Source organism: Nomascus leucogenys, chromosome 24, assembly GCF_006542625.1.
Source record: "Nomascus leucogenys isolate Asia chromosome 24, Asia_NLE_v1, whole genome shotgun sequence".
Taxonomy (NCBI): domain Eukaryota; kingdom Metazoa; phylum Chordata; class Mammalia; order Primates; family Hylobatidae; genus Nomascus; species Nomascus leucogenys.
In genome coordinates, this window is record NC_044404.1 from 25,661,317 (window position 1) to 25,677,411 (window position 16,095).

Below are 16,095 nucleotides of genomic sequence, written 5' to 3' on the forward strand. Positions count from 1 at the left end.
CAGATGGAGATAATGTCCTTGTCCTCTTTCCCTTCACAGACCATGTCTCGGTTGGAGGACTCGGGGACAGTTTTTATGAATATTTGATCAAATCCTGGTTGATGTCGGGCAAGACAGATATGGAGGCTAAAAATATGTACTACGAAGCCTTGGAGGTAAGACAAGCCCTGGATTATTCACAGGCCGCTGGTCACCAGCCCCTGGCTCTGTCACAGCCGGGGGAGAGTGCTGGGGGCAGCGGGGCCAGATGGGCCGAGGCTTGCTCCCACCCCCTGCAATGAACTGGTGAGAAGATTGACAGGACAGTCCCCTCCCAGCCAGGCATTTTACACCCGGTGACCCTCCCACATGCTCCAAGACTGGGTCTGTGTTAGATGCGAAACCTAAGCTCTGGGAGGTGAAGTCATTTATCCAAGGTCTCATAGGAAGTGACCATCAGTCTGATTCAGAAACCACCACCTACCTGCTCGGTGTCTATGCTTTGGCTGATGTATCAGAGCCCAAAGTGCAGCCCCAAGGGTGGCTGCCAGAGTGAGACCCTCAGCTGTGTCTTCCTTGGACAGCAGAGGTGACATGAGAAGTATGTCCAAGCTGGAAGAGGCCTCCTTCAGTGGAGCATCCAGTTTTGCTCCTTCTCTTTATGTGGCTGGAAACCAAGGCCTAGAGAGGGGAAGGCACTTGCCCAAGGCCACACAGCACAGAGCTGGCCAAGCTGGCACCACTGCTGGTCTGTCTGTCCACGGGGTGTGGAATGAACGAGGGCTGGAAGGCTGAGGTGAGTCCTTCCAAAGAGGAGAGGACAGGACAGAAGAGGGAATCAGTTAGCCTGAGCCATTGGGAAGAGGGCTAGGGAATCCCAGCACTCAACCGATACCTCGGAGCCCAACTAAGGAAAAGGCACTGGGCCAGCTCTGGGCCTCAGTTTCCCCATAAAGCAAGTTGAGCAAGTTGGATCTACTCTGCCACCACCTTGGTCTACACTACCTCCTTATTTCCTCTAAACCGGCTTCCCCTCTGCCCTGCCCTCTGAATGCTGTGTGGGGAACAGAAGCCAGAAGAGCTGGACACGCACTTCCCTCTCCTCTCTGGCTTCCCTTAGCACCTGGAATAAATCCAGCTCCTCTCCTTTACCCATCGGGTCCGCCTTCCCTGGGCCCTGCTGATCAGCCTGACTTCACACCTGCCTCTGCCCTGTGCTCTCTGGGCCCTGGGCACCAGTCTTCCTGCTCTTCCTCAGACACCCCAGGCGACTCCCACCTCAGGGCCTTTGCACTTGCTGTCCCCTCTGCCTGGAATATCATTCCAATGGCTGGGTCCCTTTCACTAGTCAACTCTCAATTCAAATGCCACTGAAACTACCATTCGCAGCCTGTCACATACCCAGGCTTATTCTCTTCACCTTCATCAGCCTCTAAAATTATCACAGGCACGTATTTGTTTACTTGCTCATTCTCTATCTTCCCCAAATAGAATGTCAGTTATCTGGGATCAGACATCTTGTCTGCTCCTAAAACAGTGCCTGGCACATAGCAGGCACGTGGTAACTGTTTTGTGAATGAATGAACGCACGCATGCATGAATGCTGAAAGGATGAATGGAGGGAAGGATGGATGGGTGAGTAGATAGATGGGTGGGTGGGTATGGGCAGTTGGATGGATGGATAGATGGTCTCTAACTACCCTCTGATCACAGGAATCTGGCCAGGAATGGTGGTGCTTAAAAGACATACATTGAAACGGACTGCTAGAGCCGTGGACCCTTTAAACTGTAGGTTCAGCATTGATTTTTCCCTGCCCAGCTCCCTGGCACAAGACCTCAGTCATGAAGCAGCTTCTGGGACTGCAGTCCCATCTCAGTCAGCGTCCCAGCCTTGTTCACTCCTGTCTTTGGCTGAGCTCAGACCAGAGCCCCGGTCAGAGAATTGATGTGCAGCTGGTGGTGGCCGGAGTGTGCCGCCCAGAGGCCCTTTCTGCCTTCCCTTGCAGAATAAACAGAAAGTTAATGAGCAGCCAGGCTCCCTGCCCTCAGGGCACACTGTAGTTGAGCCCTCAAGGGAAGAAATGGCCATGAATTATTTAAGGAAACTCAGAGCACTTGATTTTGTAGGAGAGAACTTTGAATAGAAGAGGCTTTGCTCTCTGCTTTTGATCTTCCCAGTGAAGAGCCTGGAGCATCTTTGACCCTGGGTGAAGGCTGCGCCTCTGGCAAGTTTGGGGTTTTGAAGAATGTTCTGGTGGTTCTCAATCTTGTTGGCATGTTAAAATCACCTAGGGAGCTGCAAAGTCCTGATGTTCAGACTGCACCCCTGACTCGGAACCTCTGGGCACGGGGCCCGAGCCACACATAAACCTCCTTGGGATTTCGTGTATAGTCAGGGTTGGGAACCACTGACCAAAGACCTTCACCCCTGCCTGCACCTTAGGATCACCTGGAGAGCTTTAAAAATCCCGTGTCTAGCCTCACCTCAGGCCAATTAAATCCCAATCCGAGCTTTTTAAAAAGTTCCTTCCACAATTCTGTTGTGCACCTGGGGTCAGAAAACCACCAGGTTAGACCAGTGTCCAGCTGGGGTGGGCCGGGGAGGGTCGGACAGATCGGACTGGGCACACCCCTGAGTATCACGGCAGGAGACAAACAAGAAGAACAGGAAGCGCTTTGGTCACTTTGGCCTCCTCTGGGCTAGTGCTCTAAGTACCTCATCTTATTTAGCCCCCATCTTACAGATGACGAAACTGAGGGTCAGAAAGGCCTAAGGTCCATATAGCAACAAGCGCCAGAGCCAGGACACAAACACGGGTCAGACTCCAGATCCATTGGGCTGGCCTCTACTTACCAACAGCCAAATCACAGAGGGGCCTGGCTTGCCTGGAACCCCTCCCACAAGTGCTCAGATGGGGCTCCTGCAGGCGCCAAAGGAAGGAACAGCCAGCGCCAGATACTGAGCCGGGCTTCGAATATCCTCTCCTTTAATCCTCACAACCGATCCAGGAATCATTCCCATTTTATAGATGAGCAAAGTGAGTCTTCAGTAAAGTGAAATAACTTGCTCAAGGTCATCTAGCTCCTAAATCACAGAGCTGAGATTCAAACCCGGGCCTCTCGCCACTCTGGGCTCACTGCCTATGGGTCAGCCCTGCTCCACAGGGAACAGCACAAATATTTTTGTTAATACATTAAAAAAAAAACCCGTCTTGTGTCCCACTTGGCTCCTTGCACCGCTGCTTGCTATGATTTAAACCTTTTACCAGTCGTCTGCCAGCCTGCGCTGTCTTGTGTTTTGTTTTAGAAAGCCTTGTTTTTTATCTTTGCATCTGCTTGTCTCAGTTGTGTCTTCAAAGAGGCACTGGTTTATAATTTCCTCTTGATTGCAATTACTTAGCTTGGGGCCAACCCCTAGTGGAAATAACCTGTGGGAGGCAGTCTGGAAGGTGCAGGTGCCAGGTCTGGTGCGCAGCATCCTGAGGTCTCCCTCAGATGTCTGTGTTCTCTCGAAAGTGTTGACAACTGGTGACTCTGACTCAGGTTTCTGAGCGCTGACACTCCTCCCCTGCGCTGCAGGCTTAGTGACGCCGAGCAGCTGCCAGGGACATGGCTGTGCCCAGGAGCCAGTCCGGGCCCAGAGCAGACCCCTGCCTGCAGCCCGGCTGCTCTGCAGGTGTCCTCAGCACTCCCCCATGTGGAGCAGGTGCCCTGGCATGTCACATTGTCAGGGCTTCTCCATCTGCCACTCAGTGTGGGTCCTGCAGCCAGCCCACCAGCCCTGGGCCCTGACAGAAGAGAAAAAAGGAAAAAACAGACCCAGAAGTGAGCAAGTGTTCCTTGAGCATCTTCTGTGTGTCGGGCACTGGCTGGAGGCTGCTGCTGGTGGCTTCTGCTGCCACACGGCACTCAGAGTCTGAGAGACAGATATACAAGAGAAACAGACGCCAAGTAGGAATGGCACCATGTAGAAGGGTGACAGGGGCCCATAGGTAATGGCAGTGGCAATGCTGGTTTAAATTGGGGCATTCTCTCCAAGGAAGTGACATTCTGGAGGAGGTGGAGTTAGCAGAGTCAGGGCTGGAGCATGCAGGGGGGTGGCGCAGCACCAGCCAAGCCCCGAAGCAGGAAGAAAAATGCAGTCTTCAGGAATGTCACCTTTGCAGAGAGATTTTCCCTGACCTCACTCTGCAAAGTATAGCACTGCACCCACCCCAGTTTTTTGTTTTGTTTTGTTTGGTTTGGTTTTTGTGTTTTTTTTTGAGAAAGAGTCTCATTCTATTGCCCAGGGTGGAGTGCAGTGGTGCAATCTTGGCTCACTGCAACTTCTGCCTCCTGGATTCAAGTGATTCTCCCACCTCAGCCTCCCAAGTAGCTGGGACTACAGGTATGCACTACCATGCCTGGCTAATTCTTATATTTTTAGTAGAGTTGGGTTTTTGCCATGTTGTCCAGGCTGGTTTCAAACTACTGGGCTCAAATGATCCATCTGCCTCAGCCTCCCAAAGTGTTGGGATTACGGGCGTGAGCCACTGTGTCCAGCCCTTCCCTGCCTCCCCCCGCATTTTTTAATCTCATCCTCTCACTTTGTTTTATTCAATTTGCTGATCACAAATTGTACCTCTCAGCCAGTTGTGGTGGCTCACACCTGTAATCCCAACATTTTGGGAGGCCAAGGTGGGTGGATCCCCTGAGGTCAGGAGTTCAAGACCAGCCTGGCCAACATGGTGAAACCCCGTCTCTACTAAAAATACAAAAATTAGCCAGGGATGGTGGCGCACGCCTATAATAATCCCAGCTACTTGGGAGGCTGAGGCACGAGAATGGTTTGAACTTGGGAGGTGGAGGTTGCAGTGAGCCAAGATCATGCCACTGCACTACAGCCTGGGTGACAGAGTAAGACTGTCTGAAAACAAAACAAATTGCACCTCTCATATATATTTGGTTTTGTTGGGAATTTCTGCACTAATGGGTGAGCTCCCTGAGGCAGAGTCCAGGCTTCTCTCCAGCACACCTGTAGCCCCAGTACCTAGCACAGCGCTGACACCAAGGAAATATTACATGGCTGCCGAGATATTGGAAGCCAGGGGGGTACCTGAGTGAAAAAAGGCCAGTGTAGGTGAGGTAGGGCGTGAGAAGGGAAGGGCAGGAGACAGACTGGAGAGGAATCATAGGGGCCAGTAATTAGTGGGGACTCACTCTGTGCTGGGAAATAGGCCAAGCCCTGCAGGCATATCTCATTTAATTCTCACAACCCTATGAGGCAGTTAATGCTCTTATCCCCAATTTACATGTTAGGAAACTGAGGCACAGAGAGAACATACAACCTGCCCAGTGTCACACAGCGTGGAACTGGTGGAGATGAGATTTGAACCTGATGAGTCTGTGCCCCAGAGCCATGTCCATAGCATCAGGTCCACCCTCAGGGTCCAGATCGTGGAGTCTTGGAGGCCCCTCTGGTGTTTCCACATGAGGGCACTTGTAAACCACTGAAGGTTCTAAGCAGGCAGATGATATGATCCGGCTTGTTAGTTGAAGAGTACAGAGACCCCCTGGAGAGTAGATTGGAGGGGTAAGAGTGGAGGCAGAGGCCTGGCAAGGGCCCCAGGGGACCCCAGCCATGGGCCAGGCCCCACCAGCCCATGGAGTCTGGCCTCGAGACTGTGTGAGCAGCTTCTTCCCTCCCCTTGGTCCGCAGGGCTCCCGGAGCTGACAGCAGGCTGACCCCCTCACGCCCCCGACATCCCAGAGTCTTTACAACAGCATCACCTCCCTTCCCACCAAAAGGCATGGCCATCGGGTAGTGGAAGAAGCGGAGCTCTGAACGTTGTGGGGTCTTGTTTCTAGGCTGGTGTGGCTGGGTGGCCTGGGACAAGCTGCCCCTCCCGTTTGTCTGTGTAGGGCGCTGCAGCCCAGGTGCCTGGCTTGCTGTAGGCATTAAATGAGGAAACGTGTGACAAAATACCCGTAGAGAACACCTCTTAATTTTCTGCAGGTTCTTTTTGAGAAACTGGTGAGAATAGATGGACACTGTCCCCATAAAGATGCACATCCGCCAGAAAGTGTTGGGTACAGTTTTAAGGGCCTGGACCCCTGAAGCCCATCCACAGGCCAGCTGGGCTTCTGGTTAAGATCAAACAGAGGGACATAATGGAGGAGCTGGAGGATCATCTTAAAATATTTTTTAATGTTTTTTAAAACGTGGAAGATTTTAAAGGCTCTGTAAGAGACTTGCCCTGGGGAGCTGCCCTGTGTCTGAGCCTCCCAGCGAATAGCAGCCCCTCCTGTGCCCTGGCAGGCATCTTGACCAGCAGAGATCAATGGGCCTCCTTTGCCTGGGATGGAGGGCTTGGCAGAGCTGCCCTTACTACTGTCTCCAAAATGTTCATTTTCCATCCTTTCCCCCCCTTCTCTGTGCCCTCCCACGCCCCTTCTCCCTGCCCAATCCCCACCTTGCTCCCAGGCGATAGAGACCTACTTGCTGAATGTCTCTCCCGGGGGGCTGACCTACATTGCCGAGTGGCGAGGGGGGATTCTGGACCACAAGATGGGGCACCTGGCCTGTTTCTCCGGGGGCATGATCGCCCTTGGCGCCGAGGATGCCAAGGAAGAAAAGAGGGCCCACTACCGAGAGCTCGCAGCCCAGATCACCAAGACGTGTCACGAGTCATACGCCCGCTCAGGTAACCCTGCAAGGGGAAGGGGCAGTAGGAGAGACTGAGGCTAGACACCAGGAAGAACTGGAAAGACCAGCAGCAGTGAGCGAAGGGAGCACATGGCCTTAGGGAAGCCTCCCCTTGGAAGTTAGGTGGAATTTGAGAGAGGTGCTCTCCAGGCTCCGAGACCGTACCCTGAATGAAAGGGAAACTAGTACAGACGCAGGAAGCGCTTTGTGTGTACCCAGTGCTCTTCTGCACTTGACACATCATCACTGAACCTCACCACACAGATGAGGAAACTGAGGCTCAGAGATTACTTGGCCAAGCTCCCTTGAGAGGGGCACAGAGTAAAGGATCCTCCAGCCCCGGAGGCAGAAACGGCGGCTTCCTGAGCCCGGCACATTCCCACCCTGAGTCCCCTACCTTCAAATGTGCCTCTGCCTTTCCCCCGGCACCCTCCTTAGAGGGGGTCTCACCGCCTCCTGTTCCCTGTTTAGTCGCCCTCTTCGACCCATGATCACCGGAAAGCCTGAGAGCTTGGTCCTCCCCACCCGCCACTCACCACTGAATTGTCAGATGCTAGAGTCAGAGGTCACATTTGAGAGCCTGAGCCTGGCTCCTCATTCTACACAGAGAAGCGGAGTCAGCCCAGAGAGGGGAAGTGACTTAGCCAAAGTCACACTGCACGTGAGGAATGGATCCTGGGCTGGAACCCAGGCCTTCTGATGCTTGGTTCCACCCCGTGTGCAAACTGCACCCCTCAGAAAAATCCCCAGCCCCCGTGTGGTCCCAGGAGTCGTCCACCGCTCTGAGTGGTAATCCCAATGTTGGTTGGAGGGGACCATCCAAGATTTGCAGTAAAAATCCCAGGCTCAAGCACCGCTTGACAAAACGACTGTTTTCTGATGGCCAGGAGCCGCTACACCGTTTGCAAAGATTAGAGAGGCCAGATGGGCAGCCTCTGTTTTCTTATCTGTTCGATGGGAATAATGACAACAGGTCTCAGAGTGAGGCACAGGGTCCCATGAGAAAGTACTTTGGCAGCCGCCTTCGGCCAGCAGCACTGCAGGCACTTGCTGACGGCCCATCTCGATGTGTCTGTGCCCGCCCCAGCTGAATGGGGTCTCCTGGAGCTGTTTCCAGGAAGTCAGAGATTCGCAATGGGTCTTTAAAACTGGTCGTCCATTCTCTTCAAAGAGCTTGCTCTGCCAGGGCCATAAACAAATAAGAAATCTCAGGAATAATAAAAGGCTCGCTATTTGTCTGAGACAATCAGCCCAGACCATAAAAGACAGCTGCTTAATAGAGCATATTGTTCCAGCCAGCCTCGGCTTGTCCCGTGGACGCCTGTAGCAGTGGCTCCTGCCTTCACCCCACTAGTGACTTGGCAAAACAGGAGCCGCTACACCATTTGCAAAGATTAGAGAGGCCAGGGTCTAGCTAATTCCTCTTCCCTGAAGCCCTCCATGGAAGAGCAGGAAGTCCTGCAAACCTCTAGCCCCTGCCTCTAGAGTAAAAGCAACCTAGGGCCTCTCAGGGTTTTGAACCCTGGTAGGAGGGAAGAGGGCTCACATTAGGAATGGAGCTGGGGACTTGGGTGACTGGGACAGGAGGGACAGGCATTAAAGGGAGAAGGATCTGGCCCTCATACCCTACATGTTGGGCCTATAAGGGTTAGACCCAGGAGGGAAAGAGCACTGCCCTAGGAGAGGCATCAGACGCATCCAGGGTCAAGTCCCAACTCAGCCACAACTCGCTGTGTTACCTTGGGCAAATTACTTAGCCTCTCTGATCCTCAGTTTCCACATGGGTGGAATTACCTTACTAAAGAAACATTTTTTAAGGATTGAAATAGTGTATTAAAGCACCCAGCACAGCCTTTGAAATCATAAATAGTGGCTGCAGAGGTGGTTATAATTATGGCCATCCAATAAGAATGACAGCAAATTGCCCCAAAACAAAACAATGACAATGACAGGACCCAGGCTCCCTCAGGCCCTCCTTCCTCAGCTCCCTCTGTGGGAGTAGGTGCATTCCTGGGCAATCTTCCCTCCATCTCCACCTCAGCTGTTCCCAAACTCTAGAAGTTTGTTCTGGGAGGTGTTAAAAGCAGTTTTCTAAGAAAAAGGGTCCTGAGGAGAAGCCTCATTTCACATTAGCATATTAAAGGATCTGATAAATTCTGCAGATGGGAGACTCATTTTGTTTAATCCTCGGTTCCCCAGATGTGTTGAAACCCGAAACCCTCTTGGCTGAGGTCTGGCTAAAAGTACACAGTCGTGGAACCCTGCCCAAACCTTCGCCTACCCAGACTGCTGAGAAGCTCATTTGGACTCTCAGAGTCCAAAGCTGCTCACATTTCCAGTCCCCGAGGGTCTTGTTCTGTCCGGCCCAGGCCAAGAGGGAAGCTGTGCATCTGCCCGGTGCAGCCTTACACAGCAGTCCAGGCAGGGGCACCCCACACCCACACACCCCTGACATCACCCTGGCCACGGGCTCAAGGCAACTGACATCTCTCCTGGATCCCGAAAAGCAGGAGGTGGGAGGTCTGACCTGGGCCCTCTGCTTCGCTGTTTCCCCAGACACCAAACTCGGGCCCGAGGCCTTCTGGTTTAACTCCGGCAGAGAGGCTGTGGCCACCCAGCTGAGCGAGAGCTACTACATCCTCCGGCCAGAGGTGGTGGAGAGCTACATGTACCTGTGGCGACAGACCCACAACCCCATCTACAGGGAGTGGGGCTGGGAGGTGGTGCTGGTGAGTGGGCCCCAGGGATGGGCAGCCAGGTGCTAGATGCCCCTGAGAATTCTCAGGCTGGGTGCTAGGTGCCCTGGCTTGGGCATGGAGTGGAAGGCCAAGCCACGTTGACCTCTGACCACAGTTCAGAGTGCAAAGGGTCAAGGTGGTGGTTACAGAGCCAAGAGTCCCCAGCTGAGCAAAGTTGTCCTGAGACAGGACAGGGCAGACTTGTGAAGAGGGTTCTGAGTGCCCATATCCTTGGGCCCTGGGACCAGGCCTCAGTAGGCAGCTGCCCAGAGCACCACGCGGCCACCGCTGTCCCAACAGATGCTTTCCTCATCCCGAAGCTGGGCAGCTCACCTCCATCTCCCTCCTCTTCCCACAGGCAGCCCAGCCCGAGGGAGCCCCCACCCTAGTCTCTACCGGCCCTTGAGGCCTACCCTGCCCTCAGCCCCCGGCCCCACACCTAGGTGGAAGTTTAATGGCTGTCTTGGGGGAGGTGTCAAAGGCAGGTGTGGGGATTCCAGAAGGTTCCCTGGTGGATGCTGAGCCTTCTCTGCCCCTGTCTCCCCCACCACCCCCGTTCCCACTCTGAGCATTGCACTCAGACAGGGTCCAGGGTATGCTCGGGTTCACTGGCCCTGTTAAGTCCACCTGCTTCCCCAGGACCATCGTTCTTGGCCTTCAAAGGCCAAAGCGCCTTGTGCTCCTATGACCAGTCCACAGACCCCTCAGTGGGTAGAAATTGTATTTATCAGCCTATAGGCAACATGGCGAAACCCCATCTATACAAAAAAATACAAGAATTAGCCAGGCATGGTGACGCACGCCTATAGTTCCAGCTACTTGAGGGGCTGAGGCAAGAGGATTGCTCGAACCTTCAAGAAGTTGAAGCTGCAGAGTGAGCTCTGATCGCGCCACTGCCCTCCAGCCTGGGTGACAAAATGAGACCTTGTCTCAAAAAAAAAAAAAAAAAAAATGCATTTATATAGAAAGATGAATGGCTTGGCCCACTTGCCTCCAGCCCAGGGACCATCTCTCCTGAGAATCGCTGGGGTACCAAGTCCATCCCCAAATCCCAGCCCATGGCCATCACCAGTGGCCTCTTTTCACCTCTGCCTACCACTGTGGGTGAATCTGTGAGACCAGCCTAGTCCCCTGAAACACGAAGAGAAGCTTCCTCTAAGTTCAAACCAGGTGAAGAGCTCAGGACAGGCGGCCCATCGGGCCAGAGCTCTCAGAGGTGTGGGTGGAGGGAGTATGGCCCCTCCAGCCTGGGGACAGGTGGCTAAACCCTGAAAGAATAATTTGACCTTCTGTTCCCACAAATGCCAGGAGTCCCCAGCCAAGGGGTGGGGGTGCCGTCTGCTTTCTAGCTCCAGCCTGCCAGGCATGCACAAGTCTTGAGGGGCCTTTCCTGTCCCATGTTAAGGCTGTTTTCCTCCTCCTCTTCCCCTTCCTCAGGCCTTGGAGAAATACTGTCGGACAGAAGCCGGTTTCTCCGGGATCCAAGACGTGTACAGTAGCACCCCCAACCATGACAACAAGCAGCAGAGCTTCTTTCTAGCGGAGACACTAAAGTGAGCAGCGTGGGTTCTTCCTAGGGGTGGACAGGTGGGAGGTTGGGGGTAGGGGTCCGCAGTCCCTCCCCTCCACAGTCAGGTTCTGTGGTCACAGGACGGGAGCCCAAAAGGGGTAAAGGGCTTGGAATCCAGAGGGCTGCACCCCAGGGGTGAGCCTTGGGCCAGGCCACTTTCTCAGAGAGTGAGATTGGGCTAGAATCCAAGTTCCCTAGGGACGCACCGTGTGATACCGCAGCTTCCTTCAGTTTCTCACCCATCTCCCCAGGTTGCTTCCGTTCTGGGAACCGTGTCCCCGTGTGTAAAATGGGATAGGGTTAACGATGATGATGTCAGTGTGGGTTGCTGGCATTGACTTTCCCTCCTGTGGCCTCTGCAGTGTGGCTGCTGTGCCCCCCTCGATTTCTTGCCACGGAAGTTGGCCATCCCACCTCCTCGCTGTTCCCCAAAGCAAGCCCCTTGTGCTTTAACCCTTTAGGGTGGGTCAGAATGATCAGTTCCTTCCAGTGGGGAAAAAACCCACAACCTGGAAGCTGGAGTTCTAGAGTCACAACCCCATGTTCTTCTTAGTGCCCCAATGTGTACTCTGAATATAGAGTCTTAGTGGGCAGCAGCGGGGCACGTGAGAGCCAACTGGACTGGAGCAGCCCTCAGGCACCCCTCCAGAGGAGAATCTGGGCCATAAGGGCTCACATACAGGGCCGGGCGGGTGAAGCCGGCTGATGGCAGGACCAGGGCAAACTAAGTCCTTTTGACCCCAAAGCTCAAGGCTTTTCTCTGCAGCCACAGCCTCCTTCCCCAGGACTAGCACCCCCACCCTGCTGCCTACAGTTTTGGGGTTTCAGGCCTCCGGACCTTGGCCACAGGCCCATCACAAAGGTCCTGAGACTTGTTCCCGGGCCCACCCTTCTTCCCCAGGCCACTGACAGACCGTGTCTTGCTTCCCTGCCCTGCATGGGGCACAGGTATCTCTATCTTCTGTTCTCTGAAGATGACTTGCTCTCCCTGGAAGACTGGGTGTTCAACACTGAGGCCCACCCGCTCCCGGTGAACCACTCAGACAGCTCCGGCAAGAGCTGGGGCAGACACTGACCCCATCTCCAGCCACCGCCCTGGGGCCGCCGCAGGGATGCCTTGCCTTTTCAGGATTTGGGACTGTTCTCAAAGGGATTGGGAACAAAGGCCCCATCTGGGGCAGACCCCCAGCAGATGTGTCAGACAAGCAACTTCTTTTCCTCTGTGAGGAGACAAGACTTGGAGACTGCAGCGATGTCAGGCCAGAGCCATGGCCACACTGGCCCACACATTCCTTTCTACAGAGAATTTCTATGAAGCCCATTCACTCGCCATTCCAGGGCCAAAGGACCGGAGGTTTGCATATCCGCCCCTTGTATTTGATTTGCTTCCTTTTGGTTTCTCGGTTTTTGTTTTTGCTTGATTTTGTCTTTTCTCTACAGTTTAGTTTTATCCCAATTATACACATAATTTTCAAAATCATGCACTTTCTAAAATTGTGTCATCCTGATAAAACTCTGTGTTTGCACACACACAAAATCTTGACCCCGTTATCTATATTTTAAATGCTTTTTGCCCAACACTGACCCGATGTTCAACTATGTGTCATTTACCTGATAATTTGAGGAGGGGTTTCCCTTTGCTTGGGCCTCAGTGTTACAAATCACTAGTGCTATTTTCATTATTATTGTAACGGAAAAATCTGTGAACTAGAATAAAAGAGTTTATTGAATAAGAAATATGATTGGGCTCATTGCACATCAGTGACTCCTAGAAAAACCATTGCAATGTTACCATCAGAAAGAATAATCGGCCAGCAGTTGATTTGAGGTATAATTTAGTAAACAATTCCAACTTCTGTTACCTCCCCTGAAATCGGTCCTGATATATTCAAGAAGCGTGAGGCCAGCCCTTCAGATGGAGTTGTTTATTTATACTCAGGTTGAGATTGGGAAGAAGTCCAGGGAGGAGCAGCAACTTGCCTGAGGTCACACAGCCCGAAAAAGGCAGAGGAGAGTCTCGCCCCTGCCGTCTCCTGGCCACCCCAGTTGAGTGTCCGTCTGTTCCATCATTCAGCAGATGCTTGGTAAGTGCCTGCAATGGACCAGACGCTGGGCTAGAGGCCAGGGACACCGCTGAGAGTGAGACAGTCATAAGCCCTGCAGTCAAGGGGTCAAGAGGGAAGAGAGCAATGGTAAGGGAAACTGACAAGTAAGTGAAGTGACTGCAGGTCATAGGAAATGCTACAAAGGAGATAGACAGACAGCTGAGGACCTACCCTATGGGGTCAGGGAGGGCCTCTCTGGGCAGGTAACCTTCAAGCCAAGACCCAGAAGATAAAAAGGAGCAGCTGAAAGACTATCTGGCAGAAGAACAGACCTCCCATAACCCAGCCCCCTTTCCCACCCTCCCCGATGCCCTCCCTGGGAGGGGGCCTGAAACACTGGGGCTGTTGTGCAGAGCAAGGAGTTCAGGTCCTAACACTGAAGTGACAGCTCTTCCTCCTCTGACAGTTTTTTTTGTTGTTGTTGTTTTGTTTTGAGACTCAGAGTCTTGTTCAGTCGCCCAGGCTGCAGTGCAGTGGTGCGATCTTGGCTCACTGCAACCTCCACCTCCTGGGTTCAAGCAGTTCTCCTGCCTCAGCTTCCCCAGTAGCAGGGTGTGTCACCACACCCGGCTAGTTTTTTGTATTTTTAGTAGAGATGAGGTTTTGCCATGTTGCCTAGCCTGGTCTTGAACTCCTGAGCTCAGGTGATCCGCACACCCAGCCCTTTCCTGGCACATTTGCAGCTTGTCAACACAGCGGAAGTCACAGGAGAATGGTGAGCCCTTCCCTGGGCTCAGCTGCCTGCTCTGTTCATAAGCTTTAGTAGCCCCTGGGGCTCTGGGCCAGGTGACCCCGCTTTAAATCCCTGCTGTGTGAACTTAGGCAGGTACCTCCCCTCTCTGGGCTCTTCTTTTCCATCAAGCAGACAGAAAATCTCAACCCCACAAGGTTGCTGTGAGAAGAAGTGGGAAGCTGCTGGTTCCCTGGGCACAGGAAGTGCTTGTTCCTTGTTCTGGAGACTCAAGACATTCCCAGAATCTTCTTAAGCAGAGCTGCTGGGGGGTGGCCCCTGTAGCAAGTCACCAGGCTCTGGACAGGCAGCATGAGAGCGTGACCCCCATGACCCACCTGTGCTCAAAAAAAAAAAAAAAAAAAAAAAGCAAACCAGGAAAACTGACTACACAAACATTGTAGAAAGATTAGAAAATAGAAGCAGAAAGAAGATTCATTGGCCATCCCACTCTCTGGGGTGAATACTGTTATATTTTCTTCTAGGCCTTTTTCTATGAATATATAGAATATATATTTTGCCACCGTGGTATCCTACTGTGCACACTGTTTTCTTATAATCTGCTTTTGCACTTAACTGTATATTGTGAACCTCTTTCCATGTCAACAAATATATGTTTATCTCATCGCTGTACGTGCTTGTGGAGTATTCCATTGTGTGCTGTAGCCTACTTTGCTGATCTAAACCCCTGTTGCCAGGCATTTGGGTTTGTGTCCATCTGGGATTTTAGTTACAAATCACAGAAACCAACTCTGTCAACTTAAGCACAGAAAGGGATTTACTGAAATGCCATGGGGTGGCTTATGGAATCTCAGGAAGGAGTAAACACCCAAACCTCAATAAGGGCTAGAAAGAGGACTTGGCCAGGGACCCTTCAAGAACCAGGGAAGCCTCTCTAGGCACCACCATCAGGAGGGCTGAATCCAAATGTTTCCAGATCCTACTGTGGCTCCTTTCCATGTGGCCTGGCCTGGGTCACATGCCTGCCCCTAGCCAAGGGCAGGGCCAGGCATCTTGGCTTGGCAGACCCCCTAAGATTACCCTGTGCAATGGGTGATGAGCTGTTCCCTAGAGAAAAACATGAGATTCATCACCAAAATAAGGGATCTGCAGGCTGCACAGGCAAAAACAGCAGGACTGTTTACAGTTTGCTTTGATTTCTTCAGTATTATACAGAGAGTTATGAAGAGCATACTTAACTATCCTCCTTTTCACTTTTGTCCAATTGTGTCCTCAGAATAACTTCTAGAATGTCTCTCTGTCTCAAAGCCACTTTGCAGTTCCCCAAGCCCCAGGCTCCCCCGCCAGGCCCGTACGACTGTCTACCTCTCCTCTCCTGTCCTCTGCTGTATTGCTGGGAGGAAATTGTAAAAATGAATATTTTAAAATGTATCCTCCAGGAGGGCCCTTGCAGGTGGAGAAATATCATCCTTTTGGCAACTTAACTCCATTCCACGGATAAAAATAAGTACGACTCAAGATAGGCCGAGAGGAGAGAGGAATTAAGGGATGACTCATCCTTACTGAAGGTAGGAGACAGCTTTGCAAGCCACAGAATCTGAACACCCAGACCTCTCCCTGAAGCAGCCCTCTCCTTCCCCAGCTGGGGGTCAGCGCGTGGCTGCCAAGCTCGTTTTAAGCCTCACCTGCGCCCTCGCTGAGGATGGAAGCACCATTTGCACCTGCTTCCCTCATAGAAGGGCGTGATGTCGGCTCCTTCCCAGAAAGCCTCATCAACACCCAGCTCCTGGCACTGAGGTCTGCAGAGCCTCACGGCCTCGGGAAGGGGGACGAGCGGGGCACAGCCCTTTTCTAGGTGCCCCCCTTTAAATGACTGGCTGTTTGGTCAGATCGGCCAAATGCATTGGGAAGAAAAGCAGAAATGGAAAATCTGATTTAAAGGCAGCATCCAAGATTGATTCTCAGTTCCGTTCCCTCTGCTTTGAGGAGGTGACCCCACTGTGGTTTGAGAAAGTGCTAGAGATGAATGGGCTAGCTTCCCCCAGCGTTTCCCCTGGGGGGCCTGTCCTTGGAAGTATGGTCATTGGGCATGTGGCACAAAGATGCTCGGCCCTCTGTGACTAATGCTTAATTACACCCTACTGGAGGAGGGGGGCCGATTCTATTTTTTGTATCTGAAAGTATCAGTTTGGTTTCCTATATTTGGAGCACTGTTTTGTTCCTGCTCAGCCTGTCTCTTAAGTCAGAGCTTCTCGAACGTGCACAGGAATCACCTGGGAGCTTGTTAAAATCCAGGTTCATGTTCAGCGGCTCCGGCATGGAGCCTG

General features: G+C 52.6%; 1 protein-coding gene across 2 annotated transcripts in view; it reads left to right on the top strand.

Moving 5' to 3' along the window:
* The window catches only part of MAN1C1 (mannosidase alpha class 1C member 1), a 169,382-nt gene extending 154,942 nt beyond the window's left edge, over positions 1 to 14,440 (top strand). The window contains exons 8-13 of one of the 2 annotated variants that reach the window (XR_004028476.1): positions 40 to 155; positions 6,443 to 6,662; positions 9,221 to 9,393; positions 10,840 to 10,955; positions 11,921 to 12,326; positions 12,912 to 14,440. Coding sequence is in view for 1 of the 2 variants with exons in the window: in XM_030805744.1 (XP_030661604.1) it covers positions 40 to 155; positions 6,443 to 6,662; positions 9,221 to 9,393; positions 10,840 to 10,955; positions 11,921 to 12,047 (752 nt within the window). In the remaining variant the exon portion in view is untranslated. Of the gene's footprint in view, positions 1 to 39; positions 156 to 6,442; positions 6,663 to 9,220; positions 9,394 to 10,839; positions 10,956 to 11,920 lie in introns of both variants that reach the window. The other variant, XM_030805744.1, reaches the window with a different exon arrangement.
* The last annotated feature ends 1,655 nt before the right edge of the window (positions 14,441 to 16,095 follow it).